Here is a 23,682-nt window from a genome sequence, read left to right as displayed (position 1 = left end):
ACAAATCTCCACTGTCACACTGCACAATCCCCCACTGTCACACTGCACAAACCCCCACTGTCACACTGCACGAATCCCCCACTGTCACACTGCACAAATCCCCACTGCCACACTGCACAAATCCCCCACTGTCACACTGCACAAATCCCACTGTCACACTGCACAAACCCCCAGTCACACTGCACAAACCCCCACCATCACACTGCACAAACCCCCACTGTCACACTGCACAAACCCCCACTGTCACACTGCACAAAACCCCACGGTCACACTGCACAAACCCCCACTGTCACACTGCACAAATCCCCACAGTCACACTGCACAACACCCACCGTCACATTGCACCAACCCCCACTGTCGCGCTGCAAAAACCCCACTGTCACACTGGACAAACCCCACTGTCATATTGCACAAACCCCCACTGTCGCACTGCACAACCCCTACTGTCATATTGCACACACCCACACTGTCGCACTGCACAAACCCCACTGTCACACTGCACAACCCCCACTGTCATATTGCACAAACCCCCACTGTCACACTGCACAAACCCCCACTGTCACACTGCACAAATCCCCACTGTCGCAATGCACAAACCCCACTGTCACACTGCACAAATCCCCACTGTCATATTGCACAAACCCCCACTGTCGCAATGCACCAACCCCCACTGTCACACTGCACAAACGCCCACTGTCACACTGCACAAATCCCCTCCGTCACACTGCACAAACCCCCACTGTCACACTACAGAACCCCCACTGCCACACTGCACAAACCCCCACTGTCACACTGCACAAACCCCCACTGTCACACTGCACAAACCCCCACTGTCACACTGCACCCACCCCCATTGTCACAATGCACAAATCCCCACCTTCACACTGCACAAACCACAACTGTCACACAGCACAAACCCCCATTGTCACACTGCACAAACACCCACTGTCACACTGGACAAACCCCCACTGTCACACTGCAGAAACCCCCACTGTCACACTGGGCAAACCCCACTGTCACACTGCACAAACCCCCATTGTCACACTGGAGAAACCCCACTGTCACACTGCACAAACCCCCACTGTCACACTGTACATGTCTCCACTGTCACACTGCACAAATCCCTGCTGTCACACTGCACAAACCCCCACTGTCACACTGCACAAACCCCCACTGTCACACAGCACATATCTCCACTGTCAAACTGCACAAACCCCCACTGTCACACTGCACAAACCCCCACTGTCACACTGCACAAACCCCCACTGTCACACTGCACAAACCCCCACTGTCACACTGCACATATTTCCACTGTTACACTGCACAAACCCCCACTGTCACACTGCACCTACCCCCACTGTCACACTGCACCCACCCCCGCTGTCACACAGCACAACCCCCACTGTCATATTGCACAAACCCCCACTGTCACACTGCACAAACCCCACTGTCACACTGCTCAGCCCGCACTGTCACACTGCACAGACCACCACTGTCACACTGCACAAACCCCCACTGTCACACTGCACACACCCCACTGTCACACTGCACAGACCACCACTGTCACACTGCACAAACCCCCACTGTCACACTGCACACACCCCACTGTCACATTGCACAAACGCCCACTGTCACACTGCACACACCCCACTGTCACACTGCACAGGCCATCACTGTCACACTGCACAAACCCCACTGTCACACTGCACAAACCCCACTGTCACACTGCACAAACCCCCACTGTCACGCTGCACAAACCCCCACTGTTACACTGCACAAACCCCCACTGTCACACTACACAAACCCCCACTGTCACACTGGACAAACCCCCACTATCACACTGTGGAAACCCCCACTGTCACACTGGAGAAACTCCCACTGTCACAATGCACAAACCCCACTATCACACTGGACAAACCCCACTGTTACACTGCACATATCTCCACTGTTGCACTGCACAAACCCCACTGTCACACTGCACAAACCCCACTGTCACGCTGCACAAACCCCACCGTCACACTGCACAAACCCCCACTGTCACACTGCACAAACCCCACTGTCACACTGCACAAACCCCCACTGTCACACTGCACAAACCCACACTGTCACACTGCACAAACCCCACTGTCACACTGCACAGACCACCACTGTCACACTGCACAAACCCCCACTGTCACACTGCACAAACCCCCACTGTCACACTGCACAAACCCCACTGTCACACTGCACAGACCGCCACTGTCACACTGCACAAACCCCCACTGTCACACTGCACAAACCTCCACTGTCACACTGCACAAACCCCCACTGTCACACTGCACAAACTCCACTGTCACACTGCACAAATCCCATTGTCACACTGCAGAAACCCCCACTGTCACACTGCACAAACCCCCACTGTCACACTGCACAAACTCCACTGTCACACTGCACAAATCCCATTGTCACACTGCAGAAACCCCCACTGTCACACTGGAGAAACTCCCACTGTCACAATGCACAAACCCCACTATCACACTGGACAAACCCCACTGTTACACTGCACATATCTCCATTGTTGCACTGCACAAACCCCACTGTCACACTGTACAAACCCCACTGTCACATTGCCAAACCCCCACTGTTGCACTGCACAAACCCCACTGTCACCCTGCACAAACCCCACTGTCACCCTGCACAAACCCCCACTGTCACACTGCACAAATCCCCACTGTCGCACTGCACAAACCCCACTGTCACACTGCACAGATCCCCACTGTCATATTGCACAAACCCCCACTGTCGCAATGCACCAACCCCCACTGTCACACTGCACAAACGCCCACTGTCACAATGCACAAACCCCCACTGTCACACAGCACAAACCCCACTGTCACACTGCACAAACGCCCACTGTCACACTGCACAAACCCCCACTGTCACACTGCACAAACCCCCACTGTCACACTGCAGAACCTCGACTGTCATACTGCTCTATCCCCTACTGTCAGACGGCATCAACCCCCAGTCAAACTGGACGGACCCCCACTGTCACACAGCACAAATCCCACTGTCACACTGCACCAACCCCCACTGTCATACTGCACAAACCCCCACTGTCACACTACAGAACCCCCACTGCCACACTGCACAAACCCCCACTGTCACACTGCACAAACCCCCACTGTCACACTGCACAAATCCCCACCGTCACACTGCACAAACCACAACTGTCACACTGCACAAACACCCACTGTCACACTGGACAAACCCCCACTGTCACACTGCACAAATCCCCACCGTCACACTGCACAAACCACAACTGTCACACTGCAGAAACTCCCACTGTCACACTGGGCAAACCCCACTGTCACACTGCACAAACCCCCACTGTCACACTGGAGAAACCCCACTGTCACACTGCACAAACCCCCACTGTCACACTGTACATGTCTCCACTGTCACACTGCACAAATCCCTGCTGTCACACTGCACAAACCCCCACTGTCACACTGCACAAACCCCCACTGCCACACTGCACAAACCCCCACTGTCACACTGCACATATCTCCACTGTCAAACTGCACAAACCCCCACTGCCACACTGCACAAACCCCCACTGTCACACTGCACAAACCCCCAATGACACACTGCACATATCTCCACTGTCACACTGCACACACCCCCACTGTCACACTGCACACACCCCACTGTCACACTGCACAGGCCACCACTGTCACACTGCACAAACCCCACTGTCACACTGCACAAACCCCACTGTCACACTGCACAAACCCCCAATGTCACGCTGCACAAACCCCCACTGTCACACTGGACAAACCCCCACTGTCACACTGGAGAAACTCCCACTGTCACAATGCACAAACCCCACTGTCACACTGCACAAATCCCCACTGTCACACTGCACAAACCCCCACTGTCACACTGGACAACCCCCCACTGTCACGCTGCACAAACCCCCACTGTTACACTGCACAAACCCCCACTGTCACACTGCACAAACCCCCACTGTCACACTGGACAAACCCCCACTATCACACTGTGGAAACCCCCACTGTCACACTGGAGAAACTCCCACTGTCACAATGCACAAACCCCACTATCACACTGGACAAACCCCCACTGTCACACTGCACATATCTCCACTGTTACACTGCACAAACCCCCACTGTCACACTAAACAAACCCCCACTATCACACTGTGGAAACCCCCACTGTCACACTGGAGAAACTCCCACTGTCACAATGCACAAACCCCACTATCACACTGGACAAACCCCCACTGTCACACTGCACATATCTCCACTGTTACACTGCACAAATCCCCACTGTCACACTGCACAAACCCCCACTGTCACACTGCACAAACCCCCACTGTCACACTGGACAAACCCCCACTATCACACTGTGGAAACCCCCACTGTCACACTGGAGAAACTCCCACTGTCACAATGCACAAACCCCACTATCACACTGGACAAACCCCACTGTTACACTGCACATATCTCCACTGTTGCACTGCACAAACCCCACTGTCCCACTGCACAAACCCCACTGTCACACTGCACAAACCCCACCGTCACACTGCACAAACCCCCACTGTCACACTGCACAAACCCCACTGTCACAGTGCACAAACCACCACTGTCACACTGCACAAACCCACATTGTCACACTGCACAAACCCCACTGTCACACTGCACAGACCACCACTGTCACACTGCACAAACCCCCACTGTCACACTTCACAAACCCCCACTGTCACACTGCACAAACCCCACTGTCACACTGCACAGACCGCCACTGTCACACTGCACAAACCCCCACTGTCACACTGCACAAACCTCCACTGTCACACTGCACAAACCCCCACTGTCACACTGCACAAACTCCACTGTCACACTGCACAAATCCCATTGTCACACTGCAGAAACCCCCACTGTCACACTGCACAAACCCCCACTGTCACACTGCACAAACTCCACTGTCACATTGCACAAATCCCATTGTCACACTGCAGAAACCCCCACTGTCACACTGGAGAAACTCCCACTGTCACAATGCACAAACCCCCACTGTTACACTGCACATATCTCCATTGTTGCACTGCACAAACCCCACTGTCACACTGTACAAACCCCACTGTCACATTGCCAAACCCCCACTGTTGCACTGCACAAACCCCACTGTCACCCTGCACAAACCCCACTGTCACACTGCACAAACCCCCACTGTCACACTGGACCAACCCCCACTGTCACACTGCACATATCTCCACCGTCACACTACACAAGTCCCAATTGTCACACTGCACATATCTCCACTGTCACACTGCACAAGCCCAACCGTGACACTGCACAAAGCCCCACTGTCACACTGCACAAACCCCCACTGTCACACTGCACAAACCTCCACTGTCACACTGCGCAAATCCCCCACTGTCACACTGCACAAACCCCCACTGTCACACTGCACAAACCCCCACTGTCACACTGCACAAACCCCCACTGTCACACTGTGCATATCTCCACTGTCACACTGCACAAACCCAACGGTCACACTGCACAAATCCCCAGTGCTACACTGCACAAACCCCCCACTGTCACACTCCACATATCTCCACTGTCAAACTGCACAAACCCCCACTGTCACACTGCACAAACCCCCAGTGCTACACTGCACAAACCCCCCACTGTCACACTCCACATATCTCGACTGTCACACTGCACAAACCCCCACTGTCACACTGCACAAACCCCCACTGTCACACTGCACAAACCCCCACAGTCACGATGCACATATCTCCACTATCACACTGCACCCACCCCACTGTCACACAGCACAAACCCAAATGTCACACTGCACATACCCCCACTGTCGCACTGCACAAACCCCCACTGTCGCACTGCACAAACCCCCACTGTCGCACTGCACAAACCCCCACTGTCGCACTGCACAAACCCCCACTATCACACTGCACAAACCCCCACTGTCACACTGCACAAACCCCCACTGTCACACTGCACAGACCACCACTGTCACACTGCACAGACCACCACTGTCACACTGCACAGACCACCACTGTCAAACTGCACAAACCCCACCGTCACACTGCGCAAACCCCCACTGTCACACTGCACAAACCGCCACTGTCACACTGGACAAACCCCCACTGTCACACTGCAGAAACCCCCACTGTCACACTGGGCAAACCCCACTGTCACACTGCAGAAACCCCCACTGTCACACTGGACAAACCACCACTGTCATACTGCACAAACCCCCACTGTCACACTGGACAAACCCCACTGTCAGACTGCACAAACCCCCACTGTCACACTGCACAAACCTCCACTGTCACACTGCACATAACTCCACTGTCAAACTGCACAAACCCCCACTGTCACACTGCACAAACCCCCACTGTCACACTGCACAAACCCCCACTGTCACACTGCACAAACCCCCACTGTCACACTGCACAAACCCCCACTGTCACACTGCACATATCTCCACTGTTACACTGCACAAATCCCCATTGTCACACTGCACAAACCACCACTGTCACACTGCACCTACCCCCACTGTCACACTGCACCCACCCCCGCTGTCACACTGCACAACCCCCACTGTCATATTGCACAAACCCCCACTGTCACACTGCACAAACCCCACTGTCACACTGCACAAACCCCCACTGTCACACTGCACAAGCCCCACTGTCACACTGCACAAACCCAACTGTCACACTGCACAGACCACCACTGTCACACTGCACACACCCCACTGTCACACTGCACAGGCCACCACTGTCACACTGCACAAACCCCCACTGTCACACTGCACAAACCCCCACTGTCACACTGCACAAACCCCCACTGTCACACTGCACTAACTCCCACTGTCACACTGGACAAACCCCCACTATCACACTGTGGAAACCCCCACTGTCACACTGGACAAACCCCCACTGTCACACTGCACAAACCCCACTGTCACACTGGACAAACCCCACTGTTACACTGCACAAATCTCCACTGTTACACTGCACAAACCCCCACTGTCACACTGCACCAACCCCCACTGTCACACTGCACATATCTCCACTGTCACACTGCACATATCTCCACTGTCACACTGCACAAACCCAACTGTCATACTGCACCCACCCCCGCTGTCACACTGCACAGCCCCCACTGTCACACTGCACAAACTCCACTGTCACACTGCACAAATCCCATTGTCACACTGCAGAAACCCCCACTGTCACACTGCACAAACCCCCACTGTCACACTGCACAAACTCCACTGTCACATTGCACAAATCCCATTGTCACACTGCAGAAACCCCCACTGTCACACTGGAGAAACTCCCACTGTCACAATGCACAAACCCCACTATCACACTGGACAAACCCCACTGTTACACTGCACATATCTCCATTGTTGCACTGCACAAACCCCACTGTCACACTGTACAAACCCCACTGTCACATTGCCAAACCCCCACTGTTGCACTGCACAAACCCCACTGTCACCCTGCACAAACCCCACTGTCACACTGCACAAACCCCCACTGTCACACTGGACCAACCCCCACTGTCACACTGCACATATCTCCACCGTCACACTACACAAGTCCCAATTGTCACACTGCACATATCTCCACTGTCACACTGCACAAGCCCAACCGTGACACTGCACAAAGCCCCACTGTCACACTGCACAAACCCCCACTGTCACACTGCACAGACCACCACTGTCACACTGCACAGACCACCACTGTCACACTGCACAAACCCCCACTGTCACACTGCACAAACCCCCACTGTCACACTGCACCCACATCCACCGTCACACTGCACAAACCCCACCGTCACACTGCGCAAACCCCCACTGTCACACTGCACAAACCGCCACTGTCACACTGGACAAACCCCCACTGTCACACTGCAGAAACCCCCACTGTCACACTGGGCAAACCCCACTGATACACTGCAGAAACCCCCACTGTCACACTGGACAAACCACCACTGTCATACTGCACAAACCCCCACTGTCACACTGGACAAACCCCACTGTCACACTGCACAAACCCCCACTGTCACACTGCACAAACCCAACCGTCACACTGCACATATCCCTGCTGTCACACTGCACAAACCCCCACTGTCACACTGCACAAACCTCCACTGTCACACTGCACATAACTCCACTGTCAAACTGCACAAACCCCCACTGTCACACTGCACAAACCCCCACTGTCACACTGCACAAACCCCCACTGTCACACTGCACATATCTCCACTGTTACACTGCACAAATCCCCACTGTCACACTGCACAAACCACCACTGTCACACTGCACCTACCCCCACTGTCACACTGCACCCACCCCCGCTGTCACACTGCACAACCCCCACTGTCATATTGCACAAACCCCCACTGTCACACTGCACAAACCCCACTGTCACACTGCACAAACCCCCACTGTCACACTGCACAAGCCCCACTGTCACACTGCACAAACCCAACTGTCACACTGCACAGACCACCACTGTCACACTGCACACACCCCACTGTCACACTGCACAGGCCACCACTGTCACACTGCACAAACCCCCACTGTCACACTGCACAAACCCCCACTGTCACACTGCACAAACCCCCACTGTAACACTGCACTAACTCCCACTGTCACACTGGACAAAGCCCCACTATCACACTGTGGAAACCCCCACTGTCACACTGGACAAACCCCCACTGTCACACTGCACAAACCCCACTGTCACACTGGACAAACCCCACTGTTACACTGCACATATCTCCACTGTTACACTGCACAAACCCCCACTGTCACACTGCACCAACCCCCACTGTCACACTGCACATATCTCCACTGTCACACTGCACATATCTCCACTGTCACACTGCACAAACCCAACCGTCATACTGCACCCACCCCCGCTGTCACACTGCACAGCCCCCACTGTCATATTGCACAAACCCCCACTGTCACACTGCACAAACCCCCACTGTTGCACTGCATAAACCCCACTGTCACACTGCACAAACCCCACTGTCACACTGCACAAACCCCCACTGTCACATTGCACAAACCCCACTGTCACACTGCACAACCCCCACTGTCACACTGCACAAACCCCCACTGTCACACTGCACAAACCCCCACTGTCACACTGGACAAACCCCCACTATCACACTGTGGAAACCCCCACTGTCATACTGGACAAACCCCCACTGTCACACTGCACAAACCCCCACTGTCACACTGGACAAACCCCACTGTTACACTGCACATATCTCCACTGTCACACGGCACAAACCCCCAGTCACACTGCACAAACCCTCACTGTCACACTGCACAAACCCCCACTGTCACACTGCACAGACCACCACTGTCACACTGCACAGACCACCACTGTAACACTGCACAGACCACCACTGTCACACTGCACAAACCCCCACTGTCACACTGCACCCACATCCACTGTCACACTGCACAAACCCCACCGTCACACTGCGCAAACCCCCACTGTCACACTGAACAAACCGCCACTGTCACACTGGACAAACCCCCACTGTCACACTGCAGAAACCCCCACTGTCACACTGGGCAAACCCCACTGTCACACTGCAGAAACCCCCACTGTCACACTGGACAAACCACCACTGTCATACTGCACAAACCCCCACTGTCACACTGGACAAACCCCACTGTCACACTGCACAAACCCCCACTGTCACACTGTACATGTCTCCACTGTCACACTGCACAAACCCAACCGTCACACTGCACATATCCCTGCTGTCACACTGCACAAACCCCCACTGTCACACTGCACAAACCCCCACTGTCACACTGCACATAACTCCACTGTCAAACTGCACAAACCCCCACTGTCACACTGCACAAACCCCCACTGTCACACTGCACAAACCCCCACTGTCACACTGCACATATCTCCACTGTTACACTGCACAAATCCCCACTGTCACACTGCACAAACCACCACTGTCACACTGCACCTACCCCCACTGTCACACTGCACCCACCCCCGCTGTCACACTGCACAACCCCCACTGTCATATTGCACAAACCCCCACTGTCACACTGCACAAACCCCACTGTCACACTGCACAAACCCCCACTGTCACACTGCACAAGCCCCACTGTCACACTGCACAAACCCAACTGTCACACTGCACAGACCACCACTGTCACACTGCACACACCCCACTGTCACACTGCACAGGCCACCACTGTCACACTGCACAAACCCCCACTGTCACACTGCACAAACCCCCACTGTCACACTGCACAAACCCCCACTGTCACACTGCACTAACTCCCACTGTCACACTGGACAAACCCCCACTATCACACTGTGGAAACCCCCACTGTCACACTGGACAAACCGCCACTGTCACACTGCACAAACCCCACTGTCACACTGGACAAACCCCACTGTTACACTGCACATATCTCCACTGTTACACTGCACAAACCCCCACTGTCACACTGCACCAACCCCCACTGTCACACTGCACATATCTCCACTGTCACACTGCACATATCTCCACTGTCACACTGCACAAACCCAACCGTCACACTGCACCCACCCCAGCTGTCACACTGCACAGCCCCCACTGTCATATTGCACAAACCCCCACTGTTGCACTGCATAAACCCCACTGTCACACTGCACAAACCCCACTGTCACACTGCACAAACCCCCACTGTCACACTGCACAAACCCCACTGTCACACTGCACAACCCCCACTGTCACACTGCACAAACCCCCACTGTCACACTGCACAAACCCCCACTGTCACACTGGACAAACCCCCACTGTCACACTGGACAAACCCCCACTATCACACTGTGGAAACCCCCACTGTCACACTGGACAAACCCCCACTGTCACACTGCACAAACCCCCACTGTCACACTGGACAAACCCCACTGTTACACTGCACATATCTCCACTGTTACACTGCACAATCCCCCACTGTCACACTGCACCAACCCCCACTGTCACACTGTAAATATCTCCACTGTCACACTGCACATATCTCCACTGTCACACTGCACAAACCCAACCGTCACACTGCACCCACCCCCGCTGTCACACTGCACAACCCCCACTGTCATATTGCACAAACCCCCACTGTTGCACTGCACAAACCCCACTGTCACATTGCACAAACCCCACTGTCACACTGCACACACCCCACTGTCACACTGCACAGACCGCCACTGTCACACTGCACAAACCCCCACTGTCACACTGGACAACCCCCCACTGTCAAACTGCACAAATCCCCACTGTCACACTGCACACACCCCCAGAGCCCCACTCTCACCCTGCTCAAGCACCCACAACCACACTGCAGACCCCAGAGCCACACTGCACAGGCCCCAATCACATCTGCACAATTGTCCAACAAATGCAAACATTAAAATCCCTCTGTGTGAACCCCCGTCCTCCCAAACCCACAAACACCTTCAGCTATCCCCTCAAACACCCTGCACTCCTTCTCAGCTTCACCCCTCTGTGTATAACTGAGAGTGCATAGCAATCACTTAGTATTCAACTCCACACAGACTGCAGCAGCAAAAAAAGACATTAATATTAGAGAGAGAGAAAATAGAGTTTACATTGTAAATACCTTGCAGAGTAAGAGTTAGTGCAATCCCGCACCACAGGCAGCACAGACGGTGCATGGCTTTAGATATATAAATATATTTTCTTTCCTTTATAATCTTCTTTTATCCCCTCGTTCGGGCCTCTCTCTGGATTTCTTTCTGTGCAGATTTTGTTTTTTTGCAAATAGCCCGTTCCTTTGCAGAGAGAGACAGGGATTCAGAGCCAGGTTCTGCAGAGAGTAGCAAAGAGGAGGGCTGACGTTGATTGACAGCTGCGCCTTGACTGACAGCGGCCCGGACCAATCAGCGGGCCGTCCGGTCCGGGATTCCTGGGCCAGCGTTCCAAACCTGGGACCTCGCACGAGCCCCGGGAGGAGGGGGAGGGCAGCAGAGAGGAGGTTGCTCCCGTTGCAAGGGGAGGGAGGGAGAGAAGGCAAATCAGCTGCAGCCCAGCCGGAGGATTTTCTTCCCTTTTGCACATTTGCAATCCATGGCACTTCTTGCAGATTCAAATGAGCCCCCCCCCCCCGTCTCCACTGCATTGGCACTGGGGGGGGCTAAATTTTTTAAAACCTCATCCCGAGCAATCATGCAAGGCTGCAGAACCTCTGGCAAGGAATGCACCGTGCTCCATTACATGGAATGATGCTATCACTCTGGCGGGGGGTTGCGGGAGGAGACTGCTGCCGCAGGTGGGATCCCCGTGCTGGGATAGCCGAGGTGCGCGAGGGCGTTCTGTGCAAAACGGGGTCAGGAGATTGTGGGCTGCAATGCTCGGGAATCCTGCCACCTCCTAATGTGATTACTTACTATTTCTGCGCTGTAGAGCGTGCGGAATTCCCTCAGTACTTGCATTCCGACAGTGCAACGCTTCCTCAATACTGATCCTCCCACATAACAACACTCCCTCAATTCTGACAGTGCAGCACTCCCTTGAGGGTCAGGTACTATCAGAGGGTCAGCACTGTCAGAGGGTCAGTAATGAGGGAGTGCTGCACTGTCACAGAATCAGCACTGAGGGAGAGCTGCACTGTCAGAGGTTCAGTACCGAGGGAGTGCTGCACTGTTAGAGGGTCAGTACTGAGGGAGTGCTGCACTGTCACAGAATCAGCACTGAGGGAGAGCTGCACTGTCAGAGGTTCAGTACCGAGGGAGAGCTGCACTGTCAGAGGTTCAGTACTGAGGGAGTGCTGCACTGTTAGAGGGTCAGTACTGAGGGAGTGCTGCACTGTCAGAGAGTCAGTACTGAGGGAGCGCTGCACTGTCAGAGGGTCAGTACTGAGGGAGCGCTGCACTGTCGGGGTCAGTACTGAGGGAGTGCTGCACTGTTAGAGGGTCAGTACAGAGGGAGTGCTGCACTGTCACAGGATCAGTACTGAGGGAGCGCTGCACTGTCGGGGTCAGTACTGAGAGAATGCTGCACTGTCAGGGTCAGTACTGAGGGAGCGATGCACTGTCAGAGGGTCAGTACTGAGAGAGTGCTGCACTGTCAGGGTCAGTACTGAGGGAGCGCTGCACTGTCACAGGGCCAGTACTGAGGGAGAGCTGCACTGTCAGACGGTCAGTACTGAGGGAGCGCTGCACTGTCACAGGGCCAGTACTGAGGGAGTGCTGCACTGTCAGAGGGTCAGTACTGAGGGAGTGCTGCACTGTCAGAGGGGCAGTACTGAGGGAGAGCTGCACTGTCAGAGGGCCAGTACTGAGGGAGTGCTGCACTGTCAGAGGGTCAGTACTGAGGGAGTGCTGCATTGTTGGAGGGTCAGTACTGACGGAGTGTGAAATGTGGAACGTTGCTTAGCGCCAAATGCGTTGGTTACCGCAGTGAGCGCACTTGCAAAAAGAAAAGTTCTCCATTGCTGTGAAAGGCTTTGCGACCTCCTGAGGTTGTGATGGGCTGGAGCAATGCACCTCCCCCCTCTCTCGCGGGCTCCTTGGGTGACACTGGAGCAACGGCGTCAATCGGAGCCGCGGAACGCAGTCAGATCCCACCGCATCCGGAGGCAGCTCTGTCCTTCATCAGCATCCGAATGGACCTCACATCCTGCAGGAGTGGCGCTGTGTCTTGTCTGCCCGCTGCGTGAGATCCTGGCCGACGAGCGATTTTAAATTCACAGCTATTTCTGGCAGCCGATTAATAAAACCCGAGGATGAGCCAGAGATGGAGCTGGGAACATTTTTTGGCAAGATATCACGGAATTAAACAGGATTGGATTGTGCAGCCTGGATGGTTGGCACAGTGCCCATGCCATGAGCAACGCCTCACAATCCTCCTCTCTCTAACCCCCCCCATTCCACCCGAGGCCCACCCCATGCAAACAGGGACATGCGCAGGTCTCTGTGAGAGGGCTGTTCCCCTCGCCAACATCTCCCACACCCCCCGCCAGCTCAGTTACCACCCTGCCCAGCTGTCCGTCTCCTGCAGAGCAAACCACCCCCTCCACAGCCAGACAGAAAGTCGCAGAATCATCTTGATCCCAAAAGCTGCTCAAACCGGTGTGTCGATTTAGGTTTAGCCTACAGCAGAGGATCAGGCCATTCGACCCATCTGCTCCGAGCCTGTATTCCTGCGCCACACCAGCCTCCAACCAACCCACTCTTCATCTTCCCCGTTACCATATCGTTCTATTCCCCTCTCCCTAATATGTTTGACCAGATTCCTCCTTAAATCAACACTCTTCATCAAAATATATCTTTCTCCACGGGGAATCTATATGTATGTGAGCCGACTCACAGAGCATTAGATTGGGACAGTGTAGAAGGAGCTTTACTCTGTATCTAACCCCGTGCTGTACCTGTCCTGGGTGTGTTTGATGGGGACAGTGTAGAGGGAGCTTTACTCTGTATCTAACCCCGTGCTGTACCTGTCCTGGGAGTGTTTGATGGGGACAGTGTAGAGGGAGCTTTACTCTGTATCTAACCCCGTGCTGTACCTGTCCTGGGAGTGTTTGATGGGGACAGTGTAGAGGGAGCTTTACTCTGTATTTAACTCCGTGCTGTACCTGTCCTGGGAGTGTTTGATGGGGGCAGGGTAGAGGGAGCTTTACTCTGTATCTAACCCTGTGCTGTACCGGTCCTGGGAGTGTTTGATGGGGACAGTGTAGCGGGAGCTTTACTCTGTATCTAACCCCGTGCTGTACCTGTCCTGGGAGTGTTTGATGGGGACAGTGTAGAGGGAGCTTTACTCTGTATCTAACCCCGTGCTGTACCTGCCCTGGGAGTGTTTGATGGGGACAGTGTAGAGGGAGCTTTACTCTGTATATAACTCCGTGCTGTACCTGTCCTGGGAGTGTTTGATGGGGGCAGGGTAGAGGGAGCTTTACTCTGTATCTAACCCTGTGCTATACTGGTCCTGGGAGTGTTTGATGGGGACAGTGTAGAGGGAGCTTTACTCTGTATCTAACCCCGTGCTGTACCTGCCCTGGGAGTGTTTGATGGGGACAGTGTAGAGGGAGCTTTACTCTGTATCTAACCCCGTGCTGTACCTGTCCTGGCAGTGTTTGATGGGGACAGTGGAGAGGGAGCTTTACTCTGTATCTAACCCTGTGCTGTACCTGTCCTGGGAGTGTTTAATAGGGTCAGTGTAGAGGGAGCTTTACTCTGTATCTAACCCCATGCTGTACCTGTCCTGGGAGTGTTTAATGGGGACAGTGTCAGGGGAGCTTTACTCTGTATCTAACCCTGTGCTGTACCTGTCCTGGGTGTGTTTAATAGGGACAGCGTAGAGGGAGCTTTACTCTGTATCTAACCCCATGCTGTACCTGTCCTGGGAGTGTTTAATGGGGACAGTGTCAGGGGAGCTTTACTCTGTATCTAACCCTGTGCTGTACTTGTCCTGGGAGTGTTTGATTGGGACAGTGTAGAGGGACCTTTACTTTGTATCTAATCCTGTGCTGTACCTGTCCTGGGAGTGATTAATAGGGTCAGTGTAGAGGGAGCTTTACTCTGTATCTAACCCCATGCTGTACCTGTCCTGGGAGTGTTTGATGGGGACAGTGTAGAGGGAGCTTTACTCTGTATCTAACCCCGTGCTGTACCTGTCCTGGGAGTGTTTGATGGGGACAGTGTGGGAGAGAGCTTTACTCTGTATCTAACCCCGTGCTGTACCTGTCCTGGGAGTGTTTAATAGGGACAGTTTAGAGGGAGCTTTACTCTGTATCTAACCCCATGCTGTACCTGTCCTGGGAGTGTTTGATGGGGACAGTGTAGAGGGAGCTTTACTCTGTATCTAACCCCGTGCTGTACCTGTCCTGGCAGTGTTTGATGGGGACAGTGTAGAGGGTGCTTTATTCTGTATATAACCCTGTGCTGTACCTGTCCTGGGAGTGTTTGATGGGGACAGTGTCAGGGGAGCTTTACTCTGTATCCAACTACGTGCTGTACCTGTCCTGGGAGTGTTTGATGGGGACACTGTAGAGGGAGCTTTACTCTATATCTAACCCCGTGCTGTACCTGTCCTGGGAGTGTTTGATGGGGACAGTGTATAGGGAGCTTTACTCTGTACCTAACCCCGTGCTGTACCTGTCCTGGGAGTGTTTGATGGGGACACTGTAGAGGGAACTTTACTCTGTATCTAACCCCGTGCTGTACCTGTCCATTGGAGTGTTTGATGGGGACACTAGAGGGAGCTTTACTCTATATCTAACCCCGTGCTGTACCTGTCCTGGCAGTGTTTGATGGGGACAGTGTAGAGGGTGCTTTATTCTGTATATAACCCTGTGCTGTACCTGTCCTGGGAGTGTTTGATGGGGACAGTGTCAGGGGAGCTTTGCTCTGTATCCAACTACGTGCTGTACCTGTCCTGGGAGTGTTTGATGGGGACACTGTAGAGGGAGCTTTACTCTATATCTAACCCCGTGCTGTACCTGTCCTGGGAGTGTTTGATGGGGACAGTGTATAGGGAGCTTTACTCTGTACCTAACCCCGTGCTGTACCTGTCCTGGGAGTGTTTGATGGGGACACTGTAGAGGGAACTTTACTCTGTATCTAACCCCGTGCTGTACCTGTCCATTGGAGTGTTTGATGGGGACACTAGAGGGAGCTTTACTCTATATCTAACCCCGTGCTGTACCTGTCCTGGGAGTGTTTGATGGGGACAGTGTAGAGGGAGCTTTACTCTATATCTAACCCCGTGCTGTACCTGTCCTGAGAGTGTTTGATGGGGACAGTGTAGAGGGAGCTTTACTCTGTATCTAACCCCGTGCTGTACCTGTCCTGGGAGTGTTTGATGGGGACAGTGTAGAGTGAGCTTTACCCTGTATCTAACCCCGTGCTGTACCTGTCCTGGGAGTGTTTGATGGGGACAGTGTAGAGGGAGCTTTACTCTGTATCTAACCCCGTGCTGTACCTGTCCTGGGAGTGTTTGATGGGGACAGTGTAGAGGGAGCTTTACTATGTATCTAACCCTGTGCTGTATCTGTCCTGGGAGTGTTTGATGGGGACATTGTAGAGGGAGCTTTACTCTGTATCTGACCCTGTGCTACAAAGTTGTACTGACCTTCAGTATTGATGCCTAAATTCTTTGGACTCTTTTAAAGCTGGGATTGTTCTCTTCGGAGTGGAGAAGGTTAAGGGGGAGATTGAATCGAGATGTACAAAATCATGAGGGGGGTTTGGATAGAGTGGATAAGGAGAAAGTGTTTCCCGTCAGCAGGAGGCTCGCCAACCAGAGGGGACACAGATTGAAGTGAATCGGGATAAGAACCAGAGGAGGGGTGATGCACTATCAATTACCACAAAGACGAGAGTAGTGGAATAATCATGGCTTTATTACGCAAAGATGTTGTGCCTCCTGTAGCTGGAACCAGAATGGCTGCAGCATTGGAGAGCACACACATTTATACGTTGCCTACTGGGTGTAGCCGGCAGGCAGGGATTTACCCATGTACCTCTATTATACGGCCTTACTGTACAAAGAACAATGAAATGTACAGCACAGGAACAGGCCCTTCGGCCCTCCAAGCCCGTGCCGACCATGCTGCCCGACTAAACTACAATCTTCTACACGCATGTAATACTCCTTAGTGGTGACTACCACATTCACCCCCTGTTAAAAAAAGAGTCCGGCGGGGGGGGTGGAAAACATTACAAGTTAAGTCTGTCGGGGGGCTTGATCCTCCTTTGCGATCGCCTCAGTCCTGGTGGTGATGTGAGCGCCGACTTGGTCACCTGCGACTCCGGGAGCGTGTTGTCCTCGTCTTCGTCACCCCTGAGTGGAACCAGTGGGAGGACGGATCCTGCTGGGGCGGGGGCTGTGGTGAGGTTCGCTGGAGGGAGGGGGAGTGGCGCAGGGTTGGGAGAGGCAGCCGGGGTGGGTGGTGGGGGTGTGTCAGGTCGGGGGTCATGGGTGGGGATCCAGCAGGTGCCAGGTCCCGGAGGGAGACTGTGTCCTGGTGCCCGTCCTGGTGCACTCTGCGCAGACTTGGCAGTCTCTGGTGACGGTCCTGACCTCCTCAATGGAGTAGGGCAGGTTGCGGGCCTTGACGAAATGGAAGAACCGGGTGACCCCTGGGTGGCAGAGGTCATAGTGGAGAGCCCGGAGTCGGTCCACTTGTGCGCTGGCACATGTACCGCAGGATATGGCGTCAGGGGGCTCGTTGAGCTTCCCCGGGCGATACAAAATCTCGGTGGAGAGCTCGATCCTCCACCTCAAGATCTTGTCGTTTTTGATCTTGCCCCACTGTGTGTTATTGAACATGAAGGCTACCGACCGTTGGTCAGTGAGGAGAGTGAATCTCCTGCCGGCCAGGTAATGCCTCCAATGTCGCACAGCTTCTACGATGGCTTGGGCCTCCTTTTCGACAGAGGAGTGCCGAATTTCGGAGGCATGGGGGGTATGTGAGAAGAAGGCCACGGGCCTGCCCGCCTGGTTGAGGGTGGCGGCCAGAGCTACGTCCGATGCATCGCTCTCGACCTGAAAGGGGAGAGACTCTTGACCGCGTGCATCGTGGCCTTGGCGATGTCAGCCTTGATGCGGTTGAATGCCTGGCGGGCCTCAGCCATCAGGGGGAAAACTATGGACTGAATGAGTGGGCGGGCCTTGTCCACATAATTAGGGACCCACTGGGCATAGTAGGAGGAATACCCCAGGCATCGTTTCAGGGCCTTGGGGCAGTGGGGGAATGGGAGCTCCATGAGGGGGTGCATGCAGTCGGGAATTTTTGGAGATTTGCATCGTGGTCCTGCTGATCATGGCTGCAGATGGTGACGTTATCTAGGTACGGGAAGGTGGCCCGCAGTCCGTACCGGTCAACCATTCGCTCCATCTCTCGCTGGAAGACCGAGACCCCCATTAGTGACGCCGAAGGGAACCCTAAAGAAGTGATAGAGGCGGCCATCTGCTTCGAACGCAGTGTATTGGCGGTCCACCGGGCGGATGGGGAGCTGGTGGTAGGCGGACTTCAGGTCCACTGTAGAAAAGACTCGATACTGCGCAATCTGATTGACCATGTCAGATATGCGTGGGAGGGGGTACGCGTCGAGGTGGGTGTACCGGTTGATGGTCTGGCTGTAGTCAATGACCATCCTGTGTTTCTCCCCAGTCTTTACTACTACCACTTGAGCTCTCCAGGGGCTGCTGCTGGCCTCAATGACCCTTTCCCGCAGAAGCCATTGGACCTCCGACCTGATGAAGGTCCGGTCCTGGGCACTGTACCATCTGCTCCTGCTGGCGACGAGTTTGAAATCCGGGGTGAGGTTCGCAAACAGGGAAGGTGGGTCGACCTTCAGGGCCGTGAGGCCGCACACGGTGAGGGGGGTAGGAGTCTGCCGAATTTCAAGCTTTGGAGGTGGCACTGGAAGTCCAGGCCCAGTAACAGGGCAACGCAGAGGTGGGGGAGGACGTAGAGATTGAAGTTGCTAAACTCTACGCCTTGGACGGTGAGGGTCGCGATGCAGTACCCTCGGATTTCCACGGAATGGGATCCGGAGACCAAGGAGATTTTCTTGGTGACTGGGTGGACCGGGAGGGAGCAGTGCCTTACCGTAGTGGGGTGGATGAAGCTCTCGGTGCTCCCGGAATCAAAAAGGCAGATCGTCTCGTGCCCATCGATCTTCACCATTGTCGTTGCGGTCGTGAGGTTGCAGGGCCTGTACTGGTCCAGGGTGATCGAGGCGAGCTGCGGCAGATGCTGGGAGGCCCCGGGCTGGTCAGCAGTGGTGGAGGTAACGGCAGGCGATGAACGGCCTGACGAGCAGGGGTCCTGAGACAGAGTCCAAAATGGCGGCGAAGATGGTGGCGCCCACGGGGCGCACATGGTGGGGGGCATCAAAGATGGCGGCACCCACAGGCCGCACATGGCTGGCGATGAGGAAGATGGCGGCGCCCCGGGTCGCACGTGGGGGGTGCAGGAACACTGGGCCTGGAAACAGCGGCGACCGAACGGGCCTGGCAAACAGAAACAAAGTGTCCCTTCTTCCCACATCCGTTGCAGGTCGTGCTCCGCGCTGGGCAGCGCTAGCTTGCAGTGAGCTGGAGTCAGCAGCTGGTGGGGCCCACGATGCCCACGAGGGTACCGCGCGGTAGGGGGCGTATGACTGGACGTTACGGGAGGCCACTTCTAATGAATTAGCGAGCTGCCTAGTTCCCGCAAGATCAAGCGTACCTCCTTCCAGTAGCCGCTGGCGGATGTACACAGACTTCATGCCCGTAAAAAGCGTCTTGAATTAAAAGTTCTGCGTGCTGGACTGCCAAAACTGCCTGGCAGTCACAGTTCCTACCTAGGATGTGCAGGGCACGCCAGAAATCGTCCAGAGGCTTCCCGGGGAGTTGCTGTCTCATGGCCAGGAGGTGCCTGGTGTATAGTTGATTGACTGGTTGAACGTAATGTCCCTTCAGGAGCTCCATCGCTTCGGAGTAAGTGGGCGCATCCCGGATGAGAGGAAAAATGTCAGGGCTCACCCGTGAATAAAGGACTTGGAGCATCTGCGAGTCCGAGGGTTTCTCAGCGGATGTTCGGAGGTAGCTTTCGAAGCAGGCTAGCCAGTGGTCAAAAGCGGACGTAGCGTTGGCTGCTTGAGGGCTCAGCTGAGGCGATCAGGCTTGATGTGGAGATCCATCGTTTTAAAAAATCTTTACTCAATAAATTGATGCACTATCAATTACCACAAAGACGAGAGCAGTGGAATAATCAAGGCTTTATTGAGCAAAGATGTGGTGCCTCCTGTAGCTGGAACCAGAATGGGTGCAGCACCAGAGAGCACACACATTTATACACCGCCTACTGGGCGGAGCCAGCAGGGATTTACCCATGTACCTCTATGATACATGCCTTACCGTAATACATGTAATACTATTTAGTGGTGACTACCACAGGGGGAGATGAGAATTTTTATTTTACGCACAGCGAGTTGTTGTGATCTGGAAGGTGCTGCCTGAAAGGGCGGAGGAAGCAGATTCAACAGGAACTTTCAAAAGGGGGAGCTGGAGAAATACTGGAAGGGGAAATTTTTCAGGAATATCAGGGGGTGCAGGGAGGGGGAGAGTGTAGGTGAATTGGAGAGAGCTTTCAAAGGGACATCACAGGAGAGATCCCGTACCAGCCTCCCCGAACAGGCGCCAGAATGTGGCGACGAGGGGCTTTTCACAGTAACTTCATTTCCGACTTGTGACAATAAACGATTTTCATTTCATTTTCAATTCATTTCATAAATGGCCTTCGGTGCTATGTGATTCGATGATTTGGGATGGTTGATCAATCTTTTCCTCTTACGGACACTGCTGGAAGGAATTTCCATCGCATTAGCATTCTGCAGCAGTGAGAATCAGACCCTTTTAATTTGCTTTCAACTTGAGGAATCGTGTGCTTTGAAAGTGCTGACACAGGGAGTGGAGGCGTATTTATAAGAACAAGATGGAGACAAGAGAAGACGCTTTCACTTTCTGTAAGCACACGGTATTCTTACTGACCATCTCCATGCTTCCTTCAGCCAATCGGCATTGAGGTGATTAAAGAGAGGATGTGATTGGCCTTCGATTCAGAGCAATCTCTCAGCGGCAAGAGTCAATCCTCCCCCACCCCTTCAGGTACTTCACCAGCTCCCTGTCCCAGCCTCCGCAGTGGCATGTCTGCTGCACTGTCGAAGGGTCAGTGCTGAGGGAGTGCTGCACTGTCAGAGGGTCAGTACTGAGGGAGTGCTGCACTGTCAGAGGGTCAGTACTGAGGGAGTGCTGCACTGTCAGAGGGTCAGTACTGAGGGAGTGCTGCACTGTCAGAGGGTCAGTATTGAGGGAGTGCTACACTGTCAGAGGATCAGTACTGGGAGTGCTGCACTGTCAGAGGATCAGTACTGGGAGTGCTGCACTGTCAGAGGGTCAGTGCTGAGGGAGTGCTGCACTGCCAGAGGGTCAGTACTGAGGGAGTGCTGCACTGTCAGAGGGTCAGTACTGAGGGAGTGCTCCACTGTCAGAGGGTCAGTACTGAGGGAGTTCTGCACTGTCAGAGGGTCAGTACTGAGGGAGTGCTGCACTGTCAGAGGGTCAGTACTGAGGGAGTGCTGCACTGTCAGAGGGTCAGTACTGAGGGAGTGCTGCACTGTCAGAGGGTCAGTACTGAGGGAGTGCTGCACTGTCAGAGGGTCAGTACTGAGGGAGTGCTGCACTGTCAGAGGGTCAGTACTGAGGGAGTGCTGCACTGTCAGTGGGTCAGTACTGAGGGAGTGCTGCACTGTCATGATATGCAAACATGCAACCAATGAACATTCAGAATAGGACTCAGCCAATGGGCAGTCAGGACACTCAGAGGTCGCATCACCACAAGGGGCATGACATAAACACTCTAAAAGGGGTGAGGCACTCACACCCTGCCTCTTTCCACAGACAGACATCTGGAGAGTTAGACAGGGTTGATCAGCAGCATCGCACCCCAGCACGTGGCTTAGAGCAAGCTGGTACAGTTAGACTGAGTTACTACAGTTAGATTAGCAGAGAGTCAAACTCGTTTGAGAACTGTGTTAATAGTTCAATAAACACGTTGAACTCATTTCAGAGTCTGGAGGATCCTTTAGTTAAGACTGCGTCAAGTAGCAGCCTGTGTTATCCGAAGCAGCATAATACAACACACTGTTGAGGGTCAGTACTGAGGGAGTGCTGCACTGTCGGGCGGTCAGTGCTGAGGGAGTGCTGCACCGTCAGAGGATCAGTGCTGAGGGAGTGCTGCGCTGTCAGAGGGTCAGTTCTGAGGAAGTGCTGCACTGTCGGGCGGTCAGTGCTGAGGGAGTGCTGCACTGTCAGAGGGTCAGTACTGAGGAATGTTGCACTGTCAGAGGGTCAGTACTGAGGGAGTGCTGCACTGTCAAGAGGGTCAGTACTGAGGGAGTGCTGCACTGTTGGAGGGTCAGTACTGAGGGAGTGCTGCACTGTCAGAGGGTCAGTACTGAGGGAGTGCTGCACTGTCAGAGGGTCAGTACTGAGGGAGTGCTGCATTGTCAAGAGGGTCAGTACTGAGGGAGTGCTGCACTGTCAGAGGGTCAGTACTGAGGGAGTGCTGCACTGTCAGAGGGTCAGTACTGAGCGAGTGCTGCACTGTCAGAGGGTCAGGACTGAGGGGGTGCAGCACTGTCAGAGGGTCAGTACTGAGGGAGTGCTGCACTGTTGGAGTGTCAGTACTCAGGGAGTGCTGCACTGTTGGAAATTCGGTACTGCGGAAATGCTGCACTGCCAGAGGGTCAGTCCTGGGGAGGTGCCATACATTAGGAAATTCAGAACTGCAAGAGTGCTGCACTGTCTGAGGGTCAGTCCTGGGACAGTGCTGCACTGTTCGAGTGTCAGTACTGAGGGAGTGCTGCATATAATGAGATCCGGTGCTCCTCCCTCTCTCGGTGTATTCCCCTCCATCCCTCTGACGACCTCGATGTTATCGCCACAGGTTCAATGGCCAACACGAAGAGCAACAGAGAAAGGGTCCAGTTCTGTCTCATGCCCCTGCCTAAGGGAACGTATTCAGAGGAAGACATATTTGTACGGATGTTGGGCTGGATTCTCCGTTTGGGGGACTAAGTCCCCACGCCGGCGTGAA

At 54.1% G+C, this 23,682-nt stretch overlaps 1 protein-coding gene across 1 annotated transcript in view; it reads right to left on the bottom strand.

The window, feature by feature from the left end:
* Window positions 1–12,515, bottom strand: part of iglon5 (IgLON family member 5) — a 267,061-nt gene extending 254,546 nt beyond the window's left edge. The window contains exon 1 of the mRNA XM_072468925.1: window positions 11,695–12,515. Within this exon, the coding sequence (XP_072325026.1) occupies window positions 11,695–11,749 (55 nt within the window). The 5' untranslated portion in view covers window positions 11,750–12,515. The remainder of the gene's footprint in view (window positions 1–11,694) is intronic.
* Window positions 12,516–23,682: the final 11,167 nt, after the last annotated feature.

The sequence above is a fragment of the Scyliorhinus torazame genome, chromosome 12, assembly GCF_047496885.1.
Source record: "Scyliorhinus torazame isolate Kashiwa2021f chromosome 12, sScyTor2.1, whole genome shotgun sequence".
NCBI classification, from domain to species: domain Eukaryota; kingdom Metazoa; phylum Chordata; class Chondrichthyes; order Carcharhiniformes; family Scyliorhinidae; genus Scyliorhinus; species Scyliorhinus torazame.
The sequence above is the reverse complement of the archived record's forward strand: the minus strand, read 5'-3'. Positions and strand labels throughout refer to the sequence as shown.